Source organism: Astyanax mexicanus, chromosome 2 (assembly GCF_023375975.1).
Source record: "Astyanax mexicanus isolate ESR-SI-001 chromosome 2, AstMex3_surface, whole genome shotgun sequence".
NCBI classification, from domain to species: domain Eukaryota; kingdom Metazoa; phylum Chordata; class Actinopteri; order Characiformes; family Acestrorhamphidae; genus Astyanax; species Astyanax mexicanus.
Window position 1 is genome coordinate 72,117,582 of NC_064409.1, and position 22,439 is coordinate 72,140,020.

The following is a 22,439-nucleotide window of genomic DNA, read 5'->3' on the forward strand; positions in this document are numbered from 1 at the left end:
AGAATAATAATGATCCACCCAAATAATAATAATAGCTGCTCTTTGGAGTGTTCTCTGACCACTGAAGAACAGGGTGAACGGAGGATAGTAATAAAGTATACAGAGAAACAGATACAGGACTACAGTCTGTAATTATAAAACTACAAAGTATGTGTAGAAACAATGAGGTGGTCATAAAGTTATGCTTGATCGACGTATATCCAAAATTATAACTTAACAGGAGAAGGACAATACCCTCCCCGACCTCTGACCTCTCTTTCTCTCTCTTTTAACTCCGCCTCCGTCTCCTTCACTTTATTGACAAACATCTGCCGCATGTCCTCCTCGCTGCGCTGCAGTTCAGCCACAAACTCCCTTCTCTTGGCCACGTAAACATCCTGCAGACTGAGGGAGAGCAATCAGATGAGCAAAGGTATAAAATTTCTCCTTTTAGTGTACTATTTTGTTGAAATTCACCAGCAAAGGTGTCAAGTAACAAAGTACACAGGGTTAGTGCACTATAGGACTAAGCTTTTGTCCTTAGCAGCATTTTCCCCCTTACATTACTTTATTTAACTTTATACTTTAAGTAGTTTTGAAACCAGTATTTTTACACTTTTACTTAAAGAGTAAAAAGCTTGAGTTCATACTTCACCTTATTTTAAACCCTAGTATCTATACTTCTACCTACAGAGTAATGAATGGAGATACTTTTGACACCTTTGTAGCTAACAGGCTAACAGCTGACACCACAGCACACACCATGTTCCAGCTAAACGAGGCTTATATCACATATGTTTAGAAGATAAAGCTTTAAAGCTGCACAAACAGTTGAATAAATGATCTTAGGAGTGTTTTGAGGCACACCTTCTAGACTCCACTTGTGAAAAGAAAGTATACTTAAGAGCATTAAAAGTATGTTAAGTTAGGTAATTTCGATTTAATACATTAGGAAAATACACGTTAAATATACTTTCTCTGTATTTCCATAATGTTGTGTTGAACGAAATAAATATATTGACATTAAATACTGCTTAAAGTGCACTTTAGTGTATTTTTTCCAATAGCATTAGGATGTACACAATATGTCCATCAATATGCAAAGGAATTTACAATTTACAATATACTTCAAATATATAAAAAAGGTGTTTAAAAAATACATAATAAATCTACTTTCTAAGTTCGCAGAAGTTTAAAAAAAAGCACAATTTAAGGCTTTTGTAACACGGAGGAGGCAGGATGTAAACGCAAGTCAGGTTTATTCTCCATTGTTACTAAATAAATTAACAACAAAACACTAAGGAAGAACTATAAAGAAAAAAGGTTACTGAAACAAACACTAAAAAAACAAAGGGTAACTAAAAGACTTAAACAAGCAAACAAATAAACAAATTCAAGAAAACCAACCAGAACACTGTAGACAAAAAAAACACGGCAGATCCAAACAGAGTAACAAGATAAGTTCAAACAAAAAGCACGACAAACAACAAAGGAGCACATGAGGTATTTATACACAGGCACACACTAGGGACACCTGTGGAGGTAATGAGGGGGCGGAGTTACAAATGAGACAGGAGGGGTTACAGATGACAAGGCGGGGCTAAGGAGGAGACAGGACCAAAACACAGTAGCACATGGCTGGGAAACATGACAGGTAAACAAAACAAGAGAACAGAGGAAAGGAGCAGGAAGGAACCAAAAAAGGAAAGACACTGGACAGACACAGGCTAAGGTGTGACACTTTTATGTTGTGAACTGAAATATATTTAAGTTGCCAAAAATTGTTCCAAAATAGTACATTTAGTATGTGTTTAAGTACGTATTTTAATTTGAAAAAGTATGCACTTTTCCAGGATAAGTTATAACTTAAAAGTTAAGTATATTTAAAAAAATATATACTTAATGTACATTGCTTTTAATAGGGTCCTGGGTCCAGGGTTCATGGCTTTCCTTTTATTTGAAAAGAGCACATTGCTATACTAAGGTGGTGCTGTGTTTTTCCTCCACCTGTTTTCAGAGAGTGACATCAAATTGAGTGAGTACTTTCATACTGTAGCCATTTTAAATGCATGTGAATGAATGAGGTATTTTGGCCTGTGTTACTGAGACAGTGCAGAAATCTGGCACGTCAGACAGGCCATATTTATGACAGGCTGTCCTCATTGGAGATAGTGTTAAAATGTTTTAATACCAAGCTTTACTGTATTACTTTACACATACCACCCGACCCCAGTATGCAATGTTACTGATTGTTGTGCAGGTCCACCAAAGTTACATAGTGCAGTAACAGACTTCTTTCTCAGTCAGTGGAGCATCAACATGAAAATTTAAGCTAAGACTGATAACTAATGCTTCCTTCAAACTGGAGGAAGTGTGGAAACCCTGCATCTGTACCTGAATGGCTGTGCATCAGTGTTCGAGTCTTTAAAGCCCATCTCCTCCAGCTTGCAGCGGCGGTACAGCTCATAATGGCGTGTGTGCGTCTGCTCCCGCAGATCTTCCATATTCACCCGAAGCAGCATCTCTCTCAGCTTTACAAAATCACAGTGGCTCTCGTTCTCCACTGTGTTCAGGCACGCAAACACACACACATACACACACACAAAATACTTACAATCTGAAGGACACGAATCACAATGCAGCCCCTGAGTACTCGCACAACTCATTGTTCTGTTGTTTCTGAAATTATCAAGGCCCCCAGTGTTTTGGCTGCTCTGTGCTGAAAGCTGGAATACAACACAACTGAGAGGCTTCATGAGGGCCAGACTGAATTCCACAGTAATATTAAAGGTATTTGGCAATGCCTTTTTAAATTATACAACTCTGGAAAAAAGTAAGAGGCCACTTCAGTTCTAAATCAGTTTCTCTGATTTTGCTATTTATAGGAATATGTTTAAGTAAAATTAACATTGTTGTTTTATTCTATAAACTACGGACAACATTTCTCCCAAATTCCAAATTTAAAATGATTGTCATTTAGAGCATTTATTTGCAGCAAATGAGACATGTCTGAAATAATAAAAAGATGAAGAACTATCAGACCTCAAACAATGCAAAGAAAACGAGTTCATATTCATAAAGTTTTAAGAGTTTAGAAATCATTATTTGGTGGAATAATCCTGGATTGAATCACAGTTTTCATCTTGGAACGTTCTCCTCCACCAGTCTTACACACTGCTTTTGGATAACTTTATGCCACTCCTGGTGCAAAAATTCAAGCAGTTCAGATTGGTTTGATGGCTTGTGATCATCCATCTCCAAGAGGTTTTCAAATGGGTAAAATCAAAGAAACTCATCAGTCTTAAGTGGTCTGTTATTTTTTTCCAGAGCTGTACACTTTTGTAAATGTTATAGAAATAAATTTTACCTCATATATTAAAAGTAACTGACAGTTATTGACAGTGATTGACAGCACATACAGCAGCTACTCACCCTGCACCACTCCCCACGGGAACTGTCTGGCTCGAACCATCTTATTCCCAACTTTAACCTCCTCACTGCTCCCCACCACAGCAAACGGCAGATGTGCCTATAATACAGAGATACTCAGATCCACTCACTGAAACCACCTACTCACCTTTACAGGCTCCATCCATTGTTTATAACACTGAACAGCCATAACAATAAAACCACTGACGTGAAGTGACTGTAAAACTGATTGGGTGCACACGAAGAAAAATAATACAGATTTGTACAAAGTTTGTTGAGTACAAAGCTTGTTGCTGGGGCTGCACCTTCTGTTGAGATACAATAGAGTAACTTTTTTGTACCCATGTTTTTGTACCAGTAAATATTATAAAGATTATAAACTTTATCATCAGCTGAATATGTGTCAAGAACATGATGATTCAAAATGGTCTAGCTTTCAAATGAAAAATGTATAATTTAAAATATATATTGTTTATTAATGCAGTGATACAGAATACTAAATGTACCTTTTGGCTGGTTAAATGGTACAAATCTGTACTTTCTAAGACTTACTGTGCTTCAGAAGGAACACCTCTGACATTTGACACTCTAAAGACCAACATTATACCTGTAAGGGTACAATTATGAAAAATGTACATTTAAATACATTAAATTACTTGTATGGTACCAGTGTTTTTTAGTGTGTAGGAGCTACATATTAGGCAGCAAGTGCACAGTCAGTTCTTAAAGCGGATGTGTTGGAAGTAGGAAAAACGGACAAGTGCAAGGACCATACATACTTAAACATAGGCTGGGTGGTTAGACGATTGGGTTGTAACATTTTCAAAACTTCAGGCAGGTGTTGTGGGGTGTTATCATACTGCAATATTTAGAACCTATCATATGTGCTTCAGTAACCTGGACTAACAACCTGACTAGCCTGCTGGGTCTTATTCCACAGAATAGCATAACTTGCTAAAGAAAACACAAGGGTTTCCCACTACAGTCATTTAATCACAGCCTAAAAAAATACAAAAAAAACCCCTGTGGAACCAAGTAGACTAAATTTTCTGACACCAATAATCAATGTAATATAGATATAAATACATAGGTGTGCACACATAGACATCAGGTGGCACCACCAACTCTGCTCTTTATTAACCAAAGTGCCCTTTTGAAATTACGGGGTTTTTTTTGTTTAAATATTATTATTATTATTATTATTATTATTATTATTATTATTATTATTATTATTATTATTAAGATTTTACTGAAGCCGTGTTGAAATGATCTTTTGAAAACCTGTGCGATTAAAAGCGAGTGAAAACAGAATGCCCTGAAATCAGCTCACACACAAGACACCTCTCTCTTCCTCTATCACGTGACCCCACGCGGTCGTGCAAGCATAGGCCAATCACGAAGCCGGTTCAGGAAGAAAGTCCCGCCTCTCAATAGAAACAGCCAATCAGCTCGCTGGTTTTGCGTAGCTCGGAGGAGATTGGGGAAGCCCCCCCTTCGCCGTGGAGGATTTGTAAAGTTTTTTTTTTTAGATTCAGCAGCGGGGTGCAGCGAGCCGACGTTAAAACAGATCTGGATGTACGGCGATTTTTCTAAAAGGTAACGGAGCTTACCATGTACACTGTTATGAGATTATTTCTGATAGCTGGTTAAAAATAAACGACTCAAAACCCACAGATCAAACCGTCTGTGAGCTTGTGATAGTCATTGTGACTTGTAGACTAGGATTACTGTAAATAATAATAAAGGAAAATTATTTTAGCTAGCTTATCTAGTTAGCTAGAAGATGTATGTAGTGGATAGACAGAATTTAGTACAATACTTCATGTAGGTAGTTTAAAGCAGTTTCTTAACCCATCCATATGATCAGCTAATAAACTCTCATTTATTGAGTTTACCTGTTAAAATCCCCTTAGATTTACTGATGGAATATATCTGGTCCTTTAGTAAAAGCTCATGAAACTAACAGACTAGGAGGGTTTGGGTCATCTAAAGTTTATATTAACATCTGCCAAAAATCTCTATGAAACATAAGGTTACATTTTTAACGTAAAAGACCACATTCATAGGTACTTTTAGTCGAAAAAAACGTGTGGCGTAAATGTAAATATACAAATATGAACAGAATATATAACAGAATTGACATGCCAATACATAATAATAATAGTAATAATAATATTATCTGTTATATTCTTTTAAACATTAGGTGATACCTCATCAGTTTTTTTTCATATATTTATGTATAGTTCAATCATTGCACGCATATTTTTTTATCAACAGTAAATGTAAAGTGGAGTAACATGTTTAGGTGCCCTTTTTCTCCCCTGAGCACTTGCCCCCCAAAATGTCTGTGCACGCCACTGTATAAATATATAGCATAACCTGTGCTTGAGTGTACTCACATTCATAGTGGAGTTGATTTCCGTCACAGCTTCATCGTCTGTTGGAAACTGATAAATCTGAACGCCGTTACTGACCAGCTCACTCATGACTTTAATCTTAAACTTGTGAAGCTCACACTTGGAGATGGTATCTGCCTTCGCGATCAGGGGAATAAGGTTCACCTAGCAGGAATAAAGAAGAAGAGCAGGGTTATAGAGTTTGTAATACTTTACTTTTTTCATTGTTATTCTGTAGACATTTAGAATACAAAAAAATATAAATAAAGAAGGCATACTTTAACATGTGCTCAGATGGGGATATTACATTTCTGCTTCTCTACACCTGAATTTTTCTAATACTTAGGAATCCCAGTCAAAAGTTTCTACAGCCAGTCCAGTCAAAAACAGGGACTATGTAAAGATTTTCATCCAATTTTTTGTTTGATTGAGTTTATTTACTTACTATAAAAAGCTAAAATTTAGTTTTTTGACTAATTGGGGCCTTTTATCACCATATGAGGACATTCCTGTACAAAGTTTAAACAAAGTTTAGTTTTTATACTTGCTAGGTCCTATTAATCGCAAATAGCTAGGAGAAATTAAAAATGCACATCAAGAAAAAGTCCAGGTCGCAGGAGATTAATGTGATTGTAATTGTAAATGTAATTAGCTGATCTGTCAGCATGATCAAACCTATAAACCTTAGCTCCTTTAACACTAACAACAGAATATTAATCTTAATTTTTTTGTTTGCAGTATGTTAAAGGATGCATTTGCTATAATATTAATATTACCTTACTGTCCAGCTTCTTCATGGTGACGAGATCGAGAGACCTCAGTGAATGGCCCGTAGGGGAGATGAAGTACAGGCAGATGTGAATCCTGGTGTCGTGGTAATTATGCAGCGAACGTTTAATTTTCAGCTCCTCTTGGAGGAAGTTTTCAAACTGGTTATCAATGTAGTCCAGTATGGGCTTGTAGCTGCATAAGAGAAGAAATACAGATTATACTCTATAAGGACAAAAAAGTACAGGGACTCTTGTTCATTTCTACTTAAATGAAATGTATTAAAATGTGTTTATTCTGCTTTTGTTTGAGTAACTGTTTATACTGTTTATAAGTTTTGTTGTGTCAATGCTGTGAGGATTTGATTACATCCAGGCACAAAAGCATTAAAGACTAAAGGATATTGGATGATTACCACCCCATTTTTTACTTAAAAAATGTTTCACAACTTTCTGCATTTGCTTTTTTTTAAGTAAATTTAATTTCAGATAAATTTAAGGAACTTCAACTCGGTTTCAAGACTTAAATTTTACATAGAGTAAATAAGTAAATCCTTTACTTCATTTATTTTTGCTGAATCAATCCTTTCTTTTAGTAACCTTTACTTAATTTCTGCATACAGTATTACCTAATTCAATTACTTAATTTATACAATATTACTCAAATAATTTATGATACATAAATTACTAAAAAATGATACATAACTATACTAAAAAAAATATTACATGCCATCCATGTGTTGAGACAGTGTAATATGTGTGTTTTAACTAAATATATTTACATTTCAGGAATTATAATATAGTATGTATCATACATTATTTGAGTAATATTGTATAAATTAAGTAATTGAAATTAGGTAATATTGTATGCAGAAATTAAGTAAAGGTTACTAAAAGAAAGGATTGAATAAAGTTCAGTTCACTTATTCAATTTTACTCATCATTTTTTCAGTGTATATCCCTCTAGCCCATTGGTGCCAATATGTTCAAGTTTTTTTAAGTGCTCTAGAGAGCTCTATTGTTGGCAATACTTCGCCACAGGGACTAGAAGGTTCTAGTTAACAATGGGCGCAACACAATGTAGCTGAATGGAAAATTCATTAGAAGCACCACCTCTCCTCTTTATTGATCTGATCACCGAACCCCACGGTATCCACTATGGTCAGCTTGAGGTCCACATTGCTCTCCTGCAGGTTGTAGGTCCTGGGTCGTAAATACACAGTGTTCTGGTGGTGGCTGGCCTCTTCGTTCTCAAAGGTTGTGTTGAAGAGCGTGTTCATCAGCGTGGATTTACCGATCCCTGTTTCACCTGAATGGAAACAAGTACCAAAACATCAAGCATGGGTGTTAACAGGCATAATGAAATCAGGACAGTCATAGAAACAGTGTGATTACCTGCAGGATTACACTGAAACTGTTTTAAAATAGCACTCGTAGGCTAAAATCCACTTTGTATATGCATGCTGCAAATGAAACTGTTTCTCAGCATGTTTTGTCTGCAGTAGCTATGTATAGAAAAGCATAAAAAAACAAGTCGATCAGGAAAGGCTCTGAAGTCTATGTCAACTTGTGAGTTCATGACCACCCACAGACAGAGCTGAAGCTGGGCTGCAGCAGAGCAGACACTGTCTCATTAGCTAAGGAGGAGCTTACAGCTCTGTTTACAGAGCTAGTTAGTCCGGTGGATTCCGTGTTTTACTGAGATCTTAAATATACACTAGGGAAGCACAGTTTGGCAAGGCAGCACAACTCGACAGAACACCGGTCAAAGCAGGCGCCATTTGCGTCAGATTTTATGATATAGAGCGGACCAAGTCTGAGGTAAGAGTTTAGTAGCGTTAGTTTATCTAAAAGAAACCTAACATGATAACATTTCTTCTCAGCATCGCAGCCGAGCGACGATGAGAATCTGACGTTAAGTGAAGTTTAAGGGTTAACTTTACCTATATAGCACTGTATGCTATTTCTTTACAACTAAGGCTGTTTCTTTAAAAAACATTGTGTCCTTTGAGTTTTAGAGCTGTAAAATTTACTGTAGGGGGAAGACAGCAGGTAGGCGTCCTCTGCTGCAGTGCTGTTAGCCAATCAGAGGTGATATATTTGCATGTATGAATATTCATGAGCAAGAGCCAAAATGCTGTCTTTCTTCAGGGACCTCTAAGTCAGTGATCTAAAACAGGGCTAAGTAGAAACACCTGAGCACTATTTTTTCCACAAAAACAGTTCACATGGCATTCATTCATACTAGAGACCACAACTAGACTGTTTAAAATAAAAATAAAAAACAATGGAATGAGACCTTGTGGTCTTGGTTAAGTAAATGTTCTCCAAACGTTTTAATTCTGCGTCTCGGTTTGGTCATCAATACATACTGAGTTGATCCTCAAACTTGATTACACTGAATAAATATTGTGCAACATGTTTATTCTGTGTTATTCCACCTCAAGTTGCAATGCTCACCTACACAGAGGATGTTGAAGCAGAAGCCCTGGGACACTGATTTGCTCACTAGCTGGTCAGGAAGGCTGTCAAAACCAACATGGCCACAGAGGGTCAGCGTCCTCTTCTCTTCAGTCTGAGTGAAAAATATAATATTAAACACAAAATAACGTGCATATTTATGATACAACTCTCTAACACTGAGATTCCAGCTTTGTTTAGTTCTTTAAGCTCATACCTTCTACACATATTCAGGTTATTTTACCTGAAACACCTACCTCACAGGTGAACATTGTGAATATTGAACATTCTTTGAACAGCAGTGACAGAGATATTGTCATCTGTAACTAAATCTGAGAAAATATGAAGCCGTTTGAAGCGAGATTGGAAGTAGACCATGCAACATGACAGTGACCTAAAATAATCCCATAAATCCAACACAAATATCACTCAGCTGAAAGAATTCTGCAAGGAGGAGTTGGCAAAAACCTTCTCCCAGTTGATGTCAGAGACCCAGAGGTACCCAGCTAACAATTTTCTGAACTTTACAATCAGTCAAGTTTTCTGGAATGTTTTAAATTAAAATGCTTTTAAACATTCTGGGGTACCTTTAAAATAAGACTACCTTTATAAAGGGTTTATAAATGGTTTACAATTAGTTTATTAATGTTTACTAATTAGGTTGTGAATGCCTTAAAAATCATTAATAATCAGTTGTAACATACGTAGAAAGGGCAACAATGACCTGTTGTTTGGCAAATACTGAATCCACAGCCTTCTATATTGTTGCCCTTTCTACGTATGTGTTATAACTGATTATTAATGATTTTTAAGGCATTTACAACCTAATTAGTAACCATTAACAAACTAATTGTAAACATTTATAAACCCTTTATAAAGGTAGTCTTATTTTAAAGTGGAACCCATTCTGGCAACATCACTGCAACGTCACTCGTCTCAAAATTAAATTATTTTTGTTTTGGCAATGTTACTTTTAACGTTTACACGATGTTAGTATTCCTCTATCTGGGAAGGTTACATGAGAAACTTTCTAATAATTACATTTTGATGCAGACAGTTATTATTTCACATGCTTTCAATATGTTCCTGGAACATGTTGCTTTATAAAACATTGCAAAATGTTCTCATAACGCTCTCTGTTTGCTGGGTAGAAAGGTAGGTAATGTCTAATTGTGCATCTAGTCCTTGTTGATGGTCGGTTTCCTGACGACACAGCAAAACTAACTGTGTAAACATTACAGAAACACCACTGTGTCTCATACACTCAAACAAGCACCACCCACACTACTACACCACAACTCTGGTGAAATTCTCCACTGTCAACCCATAAAGGCAGCATTTAGACCCAATCAGGACTGCAGGCCAGTGAAGCTGGCAGTGAGCTGGCTGTATTGAGATGCATGGCTCATTGCAGTGATGTGACCAGCCCTATAAACACACAGCATGCTGAGGGCTTCACAGCACCAGCCTCTGTACAAACACAGCGTTTCACACACAGCCGTCATCTGCTGCGCTGTCCCACTGCTCTTAACACACATACAAAGGGAATAAAGGCCTCTTTATTACTCCCATACACCCTCCCCCACTCGCTGCCCCTCGCTTAACTGCCCTAACCCATCAGTAGCTTTCTAAGCTACTGCAACATCTAATCAGAAAAGGTTGAGAGAGCATGAAAATTGCAAATAAATAATGCAAAAAAAATGTTTCTTGTATTTATTTTGATTGCAGAAAATATGATCTCATGCCAGTATACAGGGTTTCGACAATGAAACTGAAACACCTGGTTTTAGACCACAATAATTTATTGTGGTGACGGACAGTTCTGGTGGAAACAGGAGAGTTGAGGTGCACATTGAATTCTGCCGTGATTTGATCGGCCGTGGTTTTATGTTTTTTGGATACAATCCGGGTTAGCACCCGAACATCCCTTTCAGATAGCTTCCTCTTACAGCGTCCACAGTTAATCCTGTTGGATGTGGTTTGTGCTTCTTGGTGGTATGCTGACATTACCCTGGATACCGTGGCTCTTGATGCATCACAAAGACTTGCTGTCTCAGTCACAGATGCGGCAGCAAGACGTGCACCAACAATTTGTCCTCTTTTGAACTCTGGTATGTCACCCATAATGTTGTGTGCATTGCAATATTTAGAGCAGAACTGTGCTCTTACCCTGCTAATTGAACCTTCACACTCTGCTCTTACTGGTGCAATGTGCAATTAATGAAGATTGGCCACCAGGCTGCTCCAATTTAGCCATGAAACCTCCCACACTAAAATGACAGGTGTTTTAGTTTCATTGTCCAACCCCTGTATTTCATGCTTTTTCTGTTCAACGTTTAATTTATTACATACCCCCTTTCTTGCCTTTCAGCCCTGGAACACGTTCCATAAAATGTTGGGACAGTAAAGCATTTACCACTTTGTAATGGTGCAATTCCTTCTTACAACACAGAAAAGATGTTTTGGCAAAGAGGATACAAAGCGCTAAAGTGTATCAGGTCTTATTTTCTACCATTATTCCTACAGACAAGCTGTGCAACAGCATGAAGTCATCAGCAGACCAGTCCAGTACCTACAGCATACTCTCTTCTTCCACAGCCATGCCTTCATGTGGGGGAAAACACACAGGCATGAAGGAGAAAGGTAAATAAATATGAAATAAATGAACTAAATATGAAAAAACATTCTGTGTTGGAAAATGAAGTGTAATAGGATGGAGTGCTACAGACTAGTAGCTCTCCAGCCCAGAGGGTTGTTGAACCCAATTGCAGAACAGTTGATCTCAAAGCAGGTAAACCCAGGAAGAAAGGAAATAAATAAATAATTTAATAAACACGCCACTCCTCACACGGGATCGAACCCTTGTCGTCAAGGTCGTGGTCCAATACACTATCGCTGCCCCAGCTAGTGAATTGGGACACGGCTGGGAAAAAGCGCCCTTATAAGAAGATAGGGAGCCCAAGAACGGGAGGAAAAACGAGAACGGGTGGAAACTAGGCAAAAGAGAGAGACAGGAGAGGAATGTAAACAAAAGCTCACCAGGGAAGAATTTTATTTTTTATTGTTTTACATTATTGTTCATTATAGTTTAAACAACCTCACAGGCCTGATGTTTCATGCTTGCGGGCCACATCTGGCCTGTGGGTCGCCTATTGCCGGCCCCCCTCTCTGTATTATTTTAGTGTGTGTGTGTGTGTGTGTAAGTATATATCTATGTGAAAAATGTGAGTATTAAATATATGGATATATAACAGATATGGACTGGCATTCTGTGCTGGGTCCACTTCTCAGTGCATAATGCAGTCCTCTAGGTGGACGGTGGTTTCCGGTTGAGAGTATACTGTGTGTGATCGGATGTTGCTTCTCTCCTGTGTGTGTGTGTGTGGTTAAGTGCTGAGTGTAAATAATTGTGTGTAAATTGTGATTGAAAAGTGTATTTAGGAAGAAAGGCTACAGCTGCCCTGCTGTAAAAGTCAGGTTATATAGGAAACATATACCATGTTCATAGGTTTATTGTTTCTGTCCCACAAAAGTTGCTTTTTACACTTTTTACACTGCTTCACAATTTGTTAACGAATAGATTAATAGAAATATTTAAAAATACCTTTTTTTACACTAACTTCTGCTGAAAGTTGAGAAGCTTTTAATGTAACATTTAACACAAATCACAATACAGTACTTACAACATAGATATTGATAAATGGTTAATTAATGTCTTAACTAATTATTATTTGACACTAGTTAATACATTAAGCATTTTAATGCTAAAGAATGTTGTAAATAATAATACATTGAGACGTTAATTAAACATGCTGTTATATATATATATATATATATATATATATATATATATATATATATATATATATATATATATATATTATTTATTTATTTATTTAAAAGCAGTTTTGAAAAGAGGAGGATGGGTTTCTCTAATGATTTCATCTTCCAGCTTGGTGATTTTGAGGAAGTTTTCCTTGCTACTGTCACTTACAGCTTGTTTACTGGGGTTTTTATATGCTATAATATTTCATATTTTTTTTTACATTATACAGTTGTTTATATACTTTTTTCTCATCTTCTTCTTATCCTGAAAATCCTATCCCTATCTTTGCTCCTTAGCAGTGGATAGTGCTCTTGTATCAGATCATGATAACAATTATCTGTTGGCATCACCTGTTTAAAATCAGACCATTTTGAGCCTTAAATTGTTTCCATCCCGATTTTTTATCTTTTATCTTTTGCAGATCTAAAATGCAGGAATATAAGTACAATATATTAACAAACAAAACTAAATTAATCAGACAATGTTGCCAGATAGATCTTGCTGTTTTTATTAGTGATAATTGTTTATTTCATTATTTATTATGATGTAAAGCACTCTGAGCTGCTTTCTATGCATGAAAAGTGCTATAAAGTTATTATTATTATTATTATTATTATTATTAATATTAATATTATCTATAATATAAACATTTGGTGGAATAACCCTGTTTTTTTAATCACAGTTTTCAAGCAGTTCAGTTTGGTTTGATGGCTTGTAATCATCCATCTTCCTCTTGATTACATTCCAGAGATTTTCAATTTGGTAAATTAAAGAAACTCATTATTTTTAGGTGGTCCCTAAAACACAAAATATATAAAAAAGTATTTTTTTCTTTCTTTAAACACAAAGTTCAAAGTGGGTCAGCTGTTCTGAACAGGTAGAAATGTTGTGAAGAATCAGAAATCCGTCTCCAGGCAATAAACACAGACTCACAGACTAAATACACTGTACCAGCGCCACTGTACACAGAGATAAAAATCAGAGGTCACTTACAGGGAGCAGGCCCACGTCCAGTGCAGCCATTCTGATGCAGGACAGTCAGCTGTCAGTGACGGGAGGTGGAGGTTTCTATCTGTCCTGCTACTGAAACTCTCTCTGTGTCGCTCACTGCAGCCGCTCGATGGCACCACCCTCTGAATTAGAATGCAGATCAGGCAGTTTACATGCCATCCTCCACAAACTTGGCAGCTCCACTTTTCCTCACACTGAAGAGATCTGCACTCTGAACTCACTTTAAGAGAAGTCCAACAACATTTAAAAAGTATGCACAATTCAATTACATTATGATGAGATGTGAAAAGTTCCTTCAAAGTGTTTGGTGTGAAATGTTTAATTTTAGAATGAAGCATACGCTTTAAAGGACACTGAGATTTAGGGCTAGAGCTACACCATATTGAAAAAAAAAATGAACATTGCAAATGTTCTTTTTTGGACAACATACAGTCATATGAAAAAGTTTGGGCACCCCTATTAATCTTAATCATTTTTAGTTCTAAATATTTGGGTGTTTGCGACAGCCATTTCAGTTTGATATATCTAATAACTGATGGACACAGTAATATTTCAGGATTGAAATGAGGTTTATTGTACTAACAGAAAATGTGCAATATGCATTAAACCAAAATTTGACCGGTGCAAAAGTATGGGCACCCTTATCATTTTATTTATTTGAATACTCCTAACTACTTTTTACTGACTTACTGAAGCACAAAATTGGTTTGGTAACCTCATTGAGCTTTGAACTTCATAGCCAGGTGTATCCAATCATGAGAAAAGGTATTTAAGGTGGCCAATTGCCAGTTGTTCTCCTATTTGAATCTCCTCTGAAGAGTGGCATCATGGGCTCATCAAAACAACTCTCAAATGATCTAAAAAACAAAGATTGTTCAACATAGTTGTTCAGGGGAAGGATACAAAAACCTGTCAGTTTCCACTGTGAGGAACATAGTAAGGAAATGGAAGATCACAGGGACAGTTCTTGTTAAGCCCAGAAGTGGCAGGCCAAGAAAAATATCAGAAAGGCAGAGAAGAAGAATGGTGAGAACAGTAAAGGACAATCCACAGACCACCTCCAAAGAGCTGCAGCATCATCTTGCTGCAGATGGTGTCTCTGTGCATCGGTCAACAATACAGCGCACTTTGCACAAGGAGTAGCTGTATGGAAGAGTGATGCGAAAGAAGCCATTTCTGCAAGCACGCCACAAACAGTCGCCTGAGGTATGCAAAGCTTTCGACACGTGCGTTTACAAACACGTGCCCAGCCATGTGGATAGAGGCCATGCGGTTACCTTGTGTTTAATCCTGTATATATAAATATAATGCCTTTTGCAAAACTTTTATTGTTAATTTTTTTTTTCCTTTTTCCAGACATGGATATACTTAGTAGTCAGAGGTGAAATGAGTTCTGATAGGAGCCATGATGCTACTGAACGTATCCCATCATCCTGTCCAGGAGGGGAAACAAAAGACTGCAGACCTACACTAAAAACTGATTGGCTGACTCACAGACTCTTTGCAAAGAACAGGCCAATCAGAAACCTCTCTGTTTTGCATGCTAGATTCCAGGACATTTTACCTGACCTGCGTCTTCCAGGAGACTTGGGACATCTGTAACAGTGTATACTCAATAACACTGTAGTACACCAGTGACAACTTTCTTCTTCAGGACATACCAAAATGTTGTAGAGGCTATGGCCAATATATGTGCTTGTTTTTTAGCCATAGATTTATAGCTCTCTCGTCTTAACAGGTAAAACAATAATCTGAAACTGGACATAGTTATTCATGGCTGTTTATTATTTAAATAATCAATATATCAGGATACACCTAGGCAACATAACAGACCTGAGAGTCACATGTTCCAATACTTCTTCTCACAGAAGGTGATATCTTCTGAACTGTGTATCAAATTCAGACGTAGATACCTGGAAATAAAAGCTGAAATGCTGATCTTTTAATGCCAAATTCAAATGTTTTCAGTCTACAGCAAAAATAACCTTACTGTCTTAATCTTTTCAGAAAAGACTGCATATGTCCGCTGTAACGTTTAGCTCAAGATTAGCTTTAGCTGGGAGCTGGTTTTAAATCGGCCAAGTTGCACTTTGATGGTCAATACGATTATAAGCTGTTTTTTTTTTTTTCAGGAGGAAACATGCCGTATACTGGTAAGCTAACTGGTTAACCAGTGCTTAACCAGAGCATTGTATGTAATGCTGATCATCTAGTGTGGTCTTGCAGGAATTTATACGTTTAATTTACCCTATTTGCAAATAAATTATAGCTGTATCACAGGAAATGTAGGACTTTATGGTCTATACTGGAATCATATGGTAAATTACTATTTTTCACAGCTACTATGAATAATTACAGATTAATACAGCATTAAAGGAATATTACACATGCTAAAAAAATACATACTGATACTGCTGTTGCAACAATAAACCTCTAGAGGTCCTACCTCCCTATATAATTGAGTTCAGGCCTTGGTAGGACTTCAAACAAAACTCCAATTTGTACCATTCTGAACCACAACCCAGCACTGGCTCACTGTTTAACACAACACACACTGGATAACACTGTGTTTCTGAAGATTATGTATTAAAAAGATCTGTATCTTTTGTTGTGTGTATTTGATTAATTATTTGTTACATCTGTATAAATCAATAAGTTTATTGGGACCATATAACCATATAAGGTATATTAAAACATTGCCATTTTCGTCTTTCAGATCAAACATATAAAAAAGGATACAGACAGAGCGTCTTTTCAAACAGCCTTTATTTCTTCTAGGTAACCGACACATTACAACACCCTCATTAAATGTAAAAAATAATAATAACAACTTCCTCAAAAATAGCTGACCCACCTCCTTTACTGTAAACAACAATTATAGTAGTGATTAATTCTGGATTTATTTCTATATTTATTTATTCTTTTATTTATTTGTATCCATGGATACACTGCTTATCGTACCGATGACGTAATTAATTGATTAACCGACAAAGTACATCCCTCATCTACAGTTCTTAAATGTGCTGGTTTTGTTCTGTAATATGCCTTTCTTTCCATATTGATCACAATCTGAAGTTACAGAACAAACAAACAAAACACACATAAAATTACATTTAAACAAAGAAAAACAAAGAGCAGAGCTGGCTAAAAAATCCAGCTTTGGAAAATACTTATAACACTTTTTGAGCTGCTAAAATTAATGGGAATATTTCCAGTTCAGTGTGTGATAAAAGGGTTTTACAAGTTCATTCTGATGCGGGTCTGGGCTAAGAAACACATTTAACTATTTAACTGTTTCTGATTCCTTTTACCCACAAGGTTCTTAGCACTAAGATGATTTATAAATGGTTGTGCAAGCTCCACACTAAATAGTCTCTCTCCTTGTAAAGATGTTCTTTGGGAAATCAGATGTTCTTTTGGGTTCTTTTACGCTTTTGGGGAAACTGGGATCTGTTTTGAAAGATTAATTCAGAGGAATAATAATTTAGAAATGAATGATATTGGAAAAGCCTGGTTGCCAGCACCCCCCGCCACGAAAAGCACCCCCTCTCTTGGCTTTAACTTTTTTTAGAAAATAAAAAAAATACCCAAGATGCTGTTCTAAGCTATGCTGACTCCTAAGAAATAATGAAAAAATAGTCAAGTCACCTGCAGCCACTCCTGAGGGGGAGTGTTTTTTCTGGCGGAGGTCTGAAATCTGCACCCCCGCCATGAAAAGCACCCCCTCTTGGTAGCGCATACGCACCACCTTCTTGATAAAAGCACTTTAACTTTACTTAGAAATACGCTTTGAAATTGGGTGCCGTTCCTGGCGGGGGTGCTAAATTCGGCACATCACCGGCATGCAAACACTGCACTCGCTTTTTTTGACGTGCCCAGTCACTGGCATGTTAATAAATGCCATATAAGCAAGATAATGCCAGTGTTAATGTGGGGAAAGGCTGGTAGTTGGCATGAAAACCACACAATTTATTTTATTATTTTGCAATTGGGTATCTAATCTAATATCTTTTAATTAGCTCTGTTTTGATCATTAGCCAGCGAGAATGAGACTAAGCCTAGGACTCACCCATTACTTTTTTGTAGCAATGCTACAGACACTTTTGATACATGTGAATGCAGTTTCGCTCAGCAGCCAGTGTGCAGTCTGAGGAAAGTGCCAGATCCCCAGCTCTGATATATTAGCTAACAGAAGCATGTACCAGCCAGCATCACAGTGGAAGGGTTAATGGGAAAGTGCACTAACTACCCATCCAGAGAGAAACAGAACAACCAACTGTGCTCGCTCTGACTCTGGCTGCTGAAGCTGAAGCGGAATGATCTGTGATTCAAACTTGCAATCCTTGCTGGTGTTATAATTTTTTTTTTGTTTTACTGAGCCACTCAGAGACAATAAAGCAGCATCTATCACTTTACCAAGTCCAGCTAGTCCAAAGCACAAACTTAGCAATATGACAAAGAAAGATAGAGAAATATTATGTAGAATAATCATGGGGTATTCCTTCTGCACTCTTAAGAGTGCTCACCAAAATGTATTGTAATACATAATAAATGCTGTGATTCTAGAAAAAGGTATTTTGGCCCTGAGTCCAGACTAACTAAACTAAACAAAAGCATTTTTCTTTCTCTGTATGTTTACTGAGTTTAAACACAAATTAGAGCCACAATTAGAGCTTCCAAAACTACAGAGCACACTTTACACCAAGTCCCCCTCCCTCACTTACAGTATCAAACAGCCTGAGGGACTTACATATAAAGTACATATGCTGGAACAGGTCATACAGAACCACTGAAGTACAATGTAACACACAAGGCTCAATACAGTAAAACAATTAATAAAATATCACACTGTCAATCAACTGGAATGGGCACAAAAATGAGCACTGCTGGAAAAAAAACACCATTTACAATCACAGATATACAGACTGACTGGATTCTGAAATAAAGTAGTCAGGGTACAATTTTTGCAAAATTAAAAAAAAAAAAATACAGCAGGTCATACTATCAAAAAAGTAAATAAAATAAAAATAAAAATACTTCAATACAGTTTTCTGTACTTTATTTATTACTTTATTACCAGAATGATAAAAGTACTAGCATACCAGCTGCAGTTTGTTTAAATGAGTAGAGAAAAAGTGAAATGAACAGCATTAAATTATTATGAAGTTTAGTTTCAGGCTGCATGATACTTTCTCTAGATTTCTGAGGTAATAATTCATGTTTTAAATCAACACTGTTTTATCTGACATCTATCTAGGGCTGGGTATCATTAACACCTATTCTGATACCATGATTTTTAAGAATTTAGGTTTTTAAAAAGACATTGATTTTGAAGTGAATATTTAGTTATAGTGCACAATAAATTGCAGTCAATTTTTTTATCAAATGTAAAACAAGCTAAACAAATAAAAACAGATTAAATGACCAACAACAATCTCAGAATGTGACATAAGCTAAATCAACTAGATTTACAATGCTAGTTTAAGATTCTATACTTAAGGTGAATCAAACATTTAATAATCACACTACTATTGAATCTAGTAAATGTAATAAAAACAAATTGTTAATATATCTTATATACAGCTCTGTAAAAAGTTAAGCGAGCAAGTTAGTTTCTGAATCAGTTTCTCTGATTTTGCTATTTATAGGTATATGTTTGAGTAAAATGAACATTATTGTTTTATTCTATAAACTACAGAAAACATTTCTCCCAAATTCCAAATTAAAAAAATATTTTCATTTAGAGCATTTATTTGCAGAAAATGAGAAATGGCTGAAATAACAAAAAAGATGCAGAGCTTTCAGACCTTAAATAATTCATAAAGTTTTAAGAGTTCAGAAATCAATATGTGGTGGAATAACCCTGGTTTTTAATCACATTTTTTATGCATCTTGGCATGTTCTCCTCCACCAGTCTTATACACTGCTTTTTGATAAAACTTCAACCAGTTCAGCTTGGTTTAAAGGCTTGTGATCATCCATATTCCTCCTAATTATATTCCAGAAATTTTTAATTAGGTAAAATCCAAGAAATGATCATTTTTAGGTGCGCTCTTATTTTTTCCAGAACTGTATATAAGCATGTTGCATATAGATCTATAATTGAAAACATTTTTTAAATATTCTACTAGGATAATAGTATATACTAGATTATTTTCTAGTATTCTGTTTTACAACAAGAAAATTAATCTTTAAATCTTTTAATAATACAACTTTGAGTATACGAATTCTGATACCCAGCCCTACTGTGCTTTTACCTAAAATTAAATTAGTACTAGCCTTAAACGTTGCTATAGATTTTAAGTAAATGATGTGAACCAAAATAAAACATCATATTGCAGAAATGACATCTAAACAGTGAACTGTGGAAAATAAAATTTGTAAAAGTAAAGATTAAGTTTAATTGTCTCGTTATGAAATTTCTGGTTTTAATACAGTGAATAAACTAGTTAATAAACTAGTTCAGCGTTTCTCAACCTTTTTTCTATCACGGCACCCTTTAAATATATGCGAGATGTCAAGGCACCCCAGTGTACGGACGGGGGGTGCTGGCGCAGTACTTCAGGTGAGAACGAGGGGTGTTGCTGGCGGAATATGAAATAAAATAGCGCGTGCATCGCGTGGGGGACAAAAACTTTACAGTGTGTCCCAATTTAGGGGCTGCATCCTTCAGAGGCTGTATTCGAAGACAGATTGCGTCACAGCTGCGCAGTAATACACCGCCTCTGTGGGTCGCATCCTTCAGAGTATGCTGCCTGTGAATTGGGACACACCCCGACACGAGATGACTCTGGAAAGGAAATATGCACGTGAGGCGCAATATTTTGACGGCACCCCCGATGAAGCCAGACGGCACCCCAGGGTGCCGCGGCACCCTGGTTGAGAAACACTGAACTAGTTAATAAAATAAACCACACCTCCTTGAAAAAAAGCTGTGAGGTTTTGTTGGGACAGAGACAGAACAGCACTCCAAGTCCTTCGTTGTGATGAGCGGTGAGCTATCAGTGATTATCACTGGCTCTGCTTATCTGAATGGACTTTATCACACGTAATGGGAACACATGGGGATAAGATCTTACGCAAGACTCTTTTTCCCCTCGACATAACAGTTTGTTCATGCATGGTTGACAAGCAGAATGAAAACACATTTCACTTTTCACATCTCATTTTTATCCAAACACTGTGTATACTGTAACTACTGTACCCACACACTGCAGCCTCCCTCCCTCTCTTTACTAGTACAGTTTTATTTCAGAACTGAGCAGCTCGGATTTGCCTCGGCAGGCTGGTCTAGAACAGAGAGGTCAGAACTCATTTGGCAACGTTTCAGACTAATTGCACTGCTCTCGTTTAGAGGTCCCGTAGACGTGGTTCAGCGTTAAAGGTACACTAAGCAGCTCCTCCACTGTGCTTATAAGTCATTTATTGCTGGTTTGAGAGGAGAACAGTGACCTGGAGGGTTTTAGAGCAGGAGCTAATGTCCAGAGTAATGATAATCCTGGCAGTGGAACAGGACTTGTCCCTGTCTGAATTGTAGACTTTAGCCTACAGTAAAGCACCAAATAGCTAATCTGCTGACTTAAGCTAAACTAAGCTTACTCACTGGGATAAAATGGTTAAAATTGATTTAAAAACTGAGACTGAGGGCCCTATTTTAGCAATCTATATGCGAGCAGTGACCCGCGCATCACGCAGCTGAATTTAGGGCATGTCCATGTGTCTTTTGTATCGTGAGGGCTCAAAAAGTATGCCTTGTGCAGCTTGAAATGCACAAAAAAGCATTAACTAATTCTCTTAATTAATCGTGGGTGTGTTTTGGGCAGAACAGGAAATAAACCAATCAGTGTGCCAGTTGCCATTACCTTTAAAAAAAGCCAGGTGCACTCTGGCTTTGGCGCATTGGTATCTTAACAGCGCAGCTCTTTGCACATAGTGTTAATGCTGTGAAGGTACACCAGTAATTTAAAGTAATTTATGGGAACAGCAATGTTATTTTATTTAGTAATATTTTGTTTATTGTTGAAGTAAAAGCTGGATTTGCACACTATTTAAGGAGGAGTATGAGATTTTAGGAGTCTCATAATTTTATTCTTACAATAAACAGAATTATACATTATTATTATTATTATTATTATTATTATTATTATTATTATTATTATTATTATTATTATTATATTGACTCCATAGTAACCCCATGTTTGTTTCGGTAACAGATGAAGATCAGTGGAGATCCTTTTTCTTCCCGGTTTACCACTTTTTTACCTAAATAACATTAGTTCCTGACCTGGTTCCACTCAGAATGGTAAGAAGCTTCTTGCTTTTTTATTTGCACCAGTTTTAGAGAGAAAAAAAGATGTATCATAGAATACATCATCAATAAATGGAGTTGCAGACTGGCTCTCTGTTCATGCTGAAGAACCTGCTGTTCTACCGTTTTTTTTTTTGGTGAAAAAGGCCCAATCCCATTTCTTCACTTGGCCCTACCTCACAAATGTAAGTAGTTTCCTTGTTAAAAGTGATGATTAGAACTATATTACCATAGTTTAATGTGTAGTTTCAATGTTTTATGGC

The 22,439-nt window shown here is 36.7% G+C and overlaps 1 protein-coding gene and 1 long non-coding RNA gene across 3 annotated transcripts in view; one reads left to right on the forward strand and one right to left on the reverse strand.

Annotated features, from left to right (window-relative positions):
* Positions 1 to 14,342, reverse strand: part of LOC103040455 (septin-8-A) — a 26,429-nt gene extending 12,087 nt beyond the window's left edge. Inside the window, exons 1-8 of one of the 2 annotated variants that reach the window (XM_007253633.3) lie at positions 13,851 to 14,342; positions 9,032 to 9,146; positions 7,685 to 7,880; positions 6,581 to 6,767; positions 5,808 to 5,969; positions 3,412 to 3,508; positions 2,374 to 2,542; positions 252 to 384 (exon numbers count right to left, since the gene is read on the reverse strand). In XM_007253633.3, coding sequence (XP_007253695.3) covers positions 252 to 384; positions 2,374 to 2,542; positions 3,412 to 3,508; positions 5,808 to 5,969; positions 6,581 to 6,767; positions 7,685 to 7,880; positions 9,032 to 9,146; positions 13,851 to 13,880 — 1,089 coding nt within the window. In that variant the 5' untranslated portion in view covers positions 13,881 to 14,342. The remainder of the gene's footprint in view (positions 1 to 251; positions 385 to 2,373; positions 2,543 to 3,411; positions 3,509 to 5,807; positions 5,970 to 6,580; positions 6,768 to 7,684; positions 7,881 to 9,031; positions 9,147 to 13,850) is intronic. The other variant, XM_007253634.3, reaches the window with a different exon arrangement.
* Positions 11,563 to 17,558, forward strand: LOC125799069 (uncharacterized). Its single transcript, XR_007437892.1, has 2 exons — positions 11,563 to 11,674; positions 15,225 to 17,558. It is a non-coding gene; the product is annotated as an uncharacterized LOC125799069 (long non-coding RNA).
* Positions 17,559 to 22,439: the final 4,881 nt, after the last annotated feature.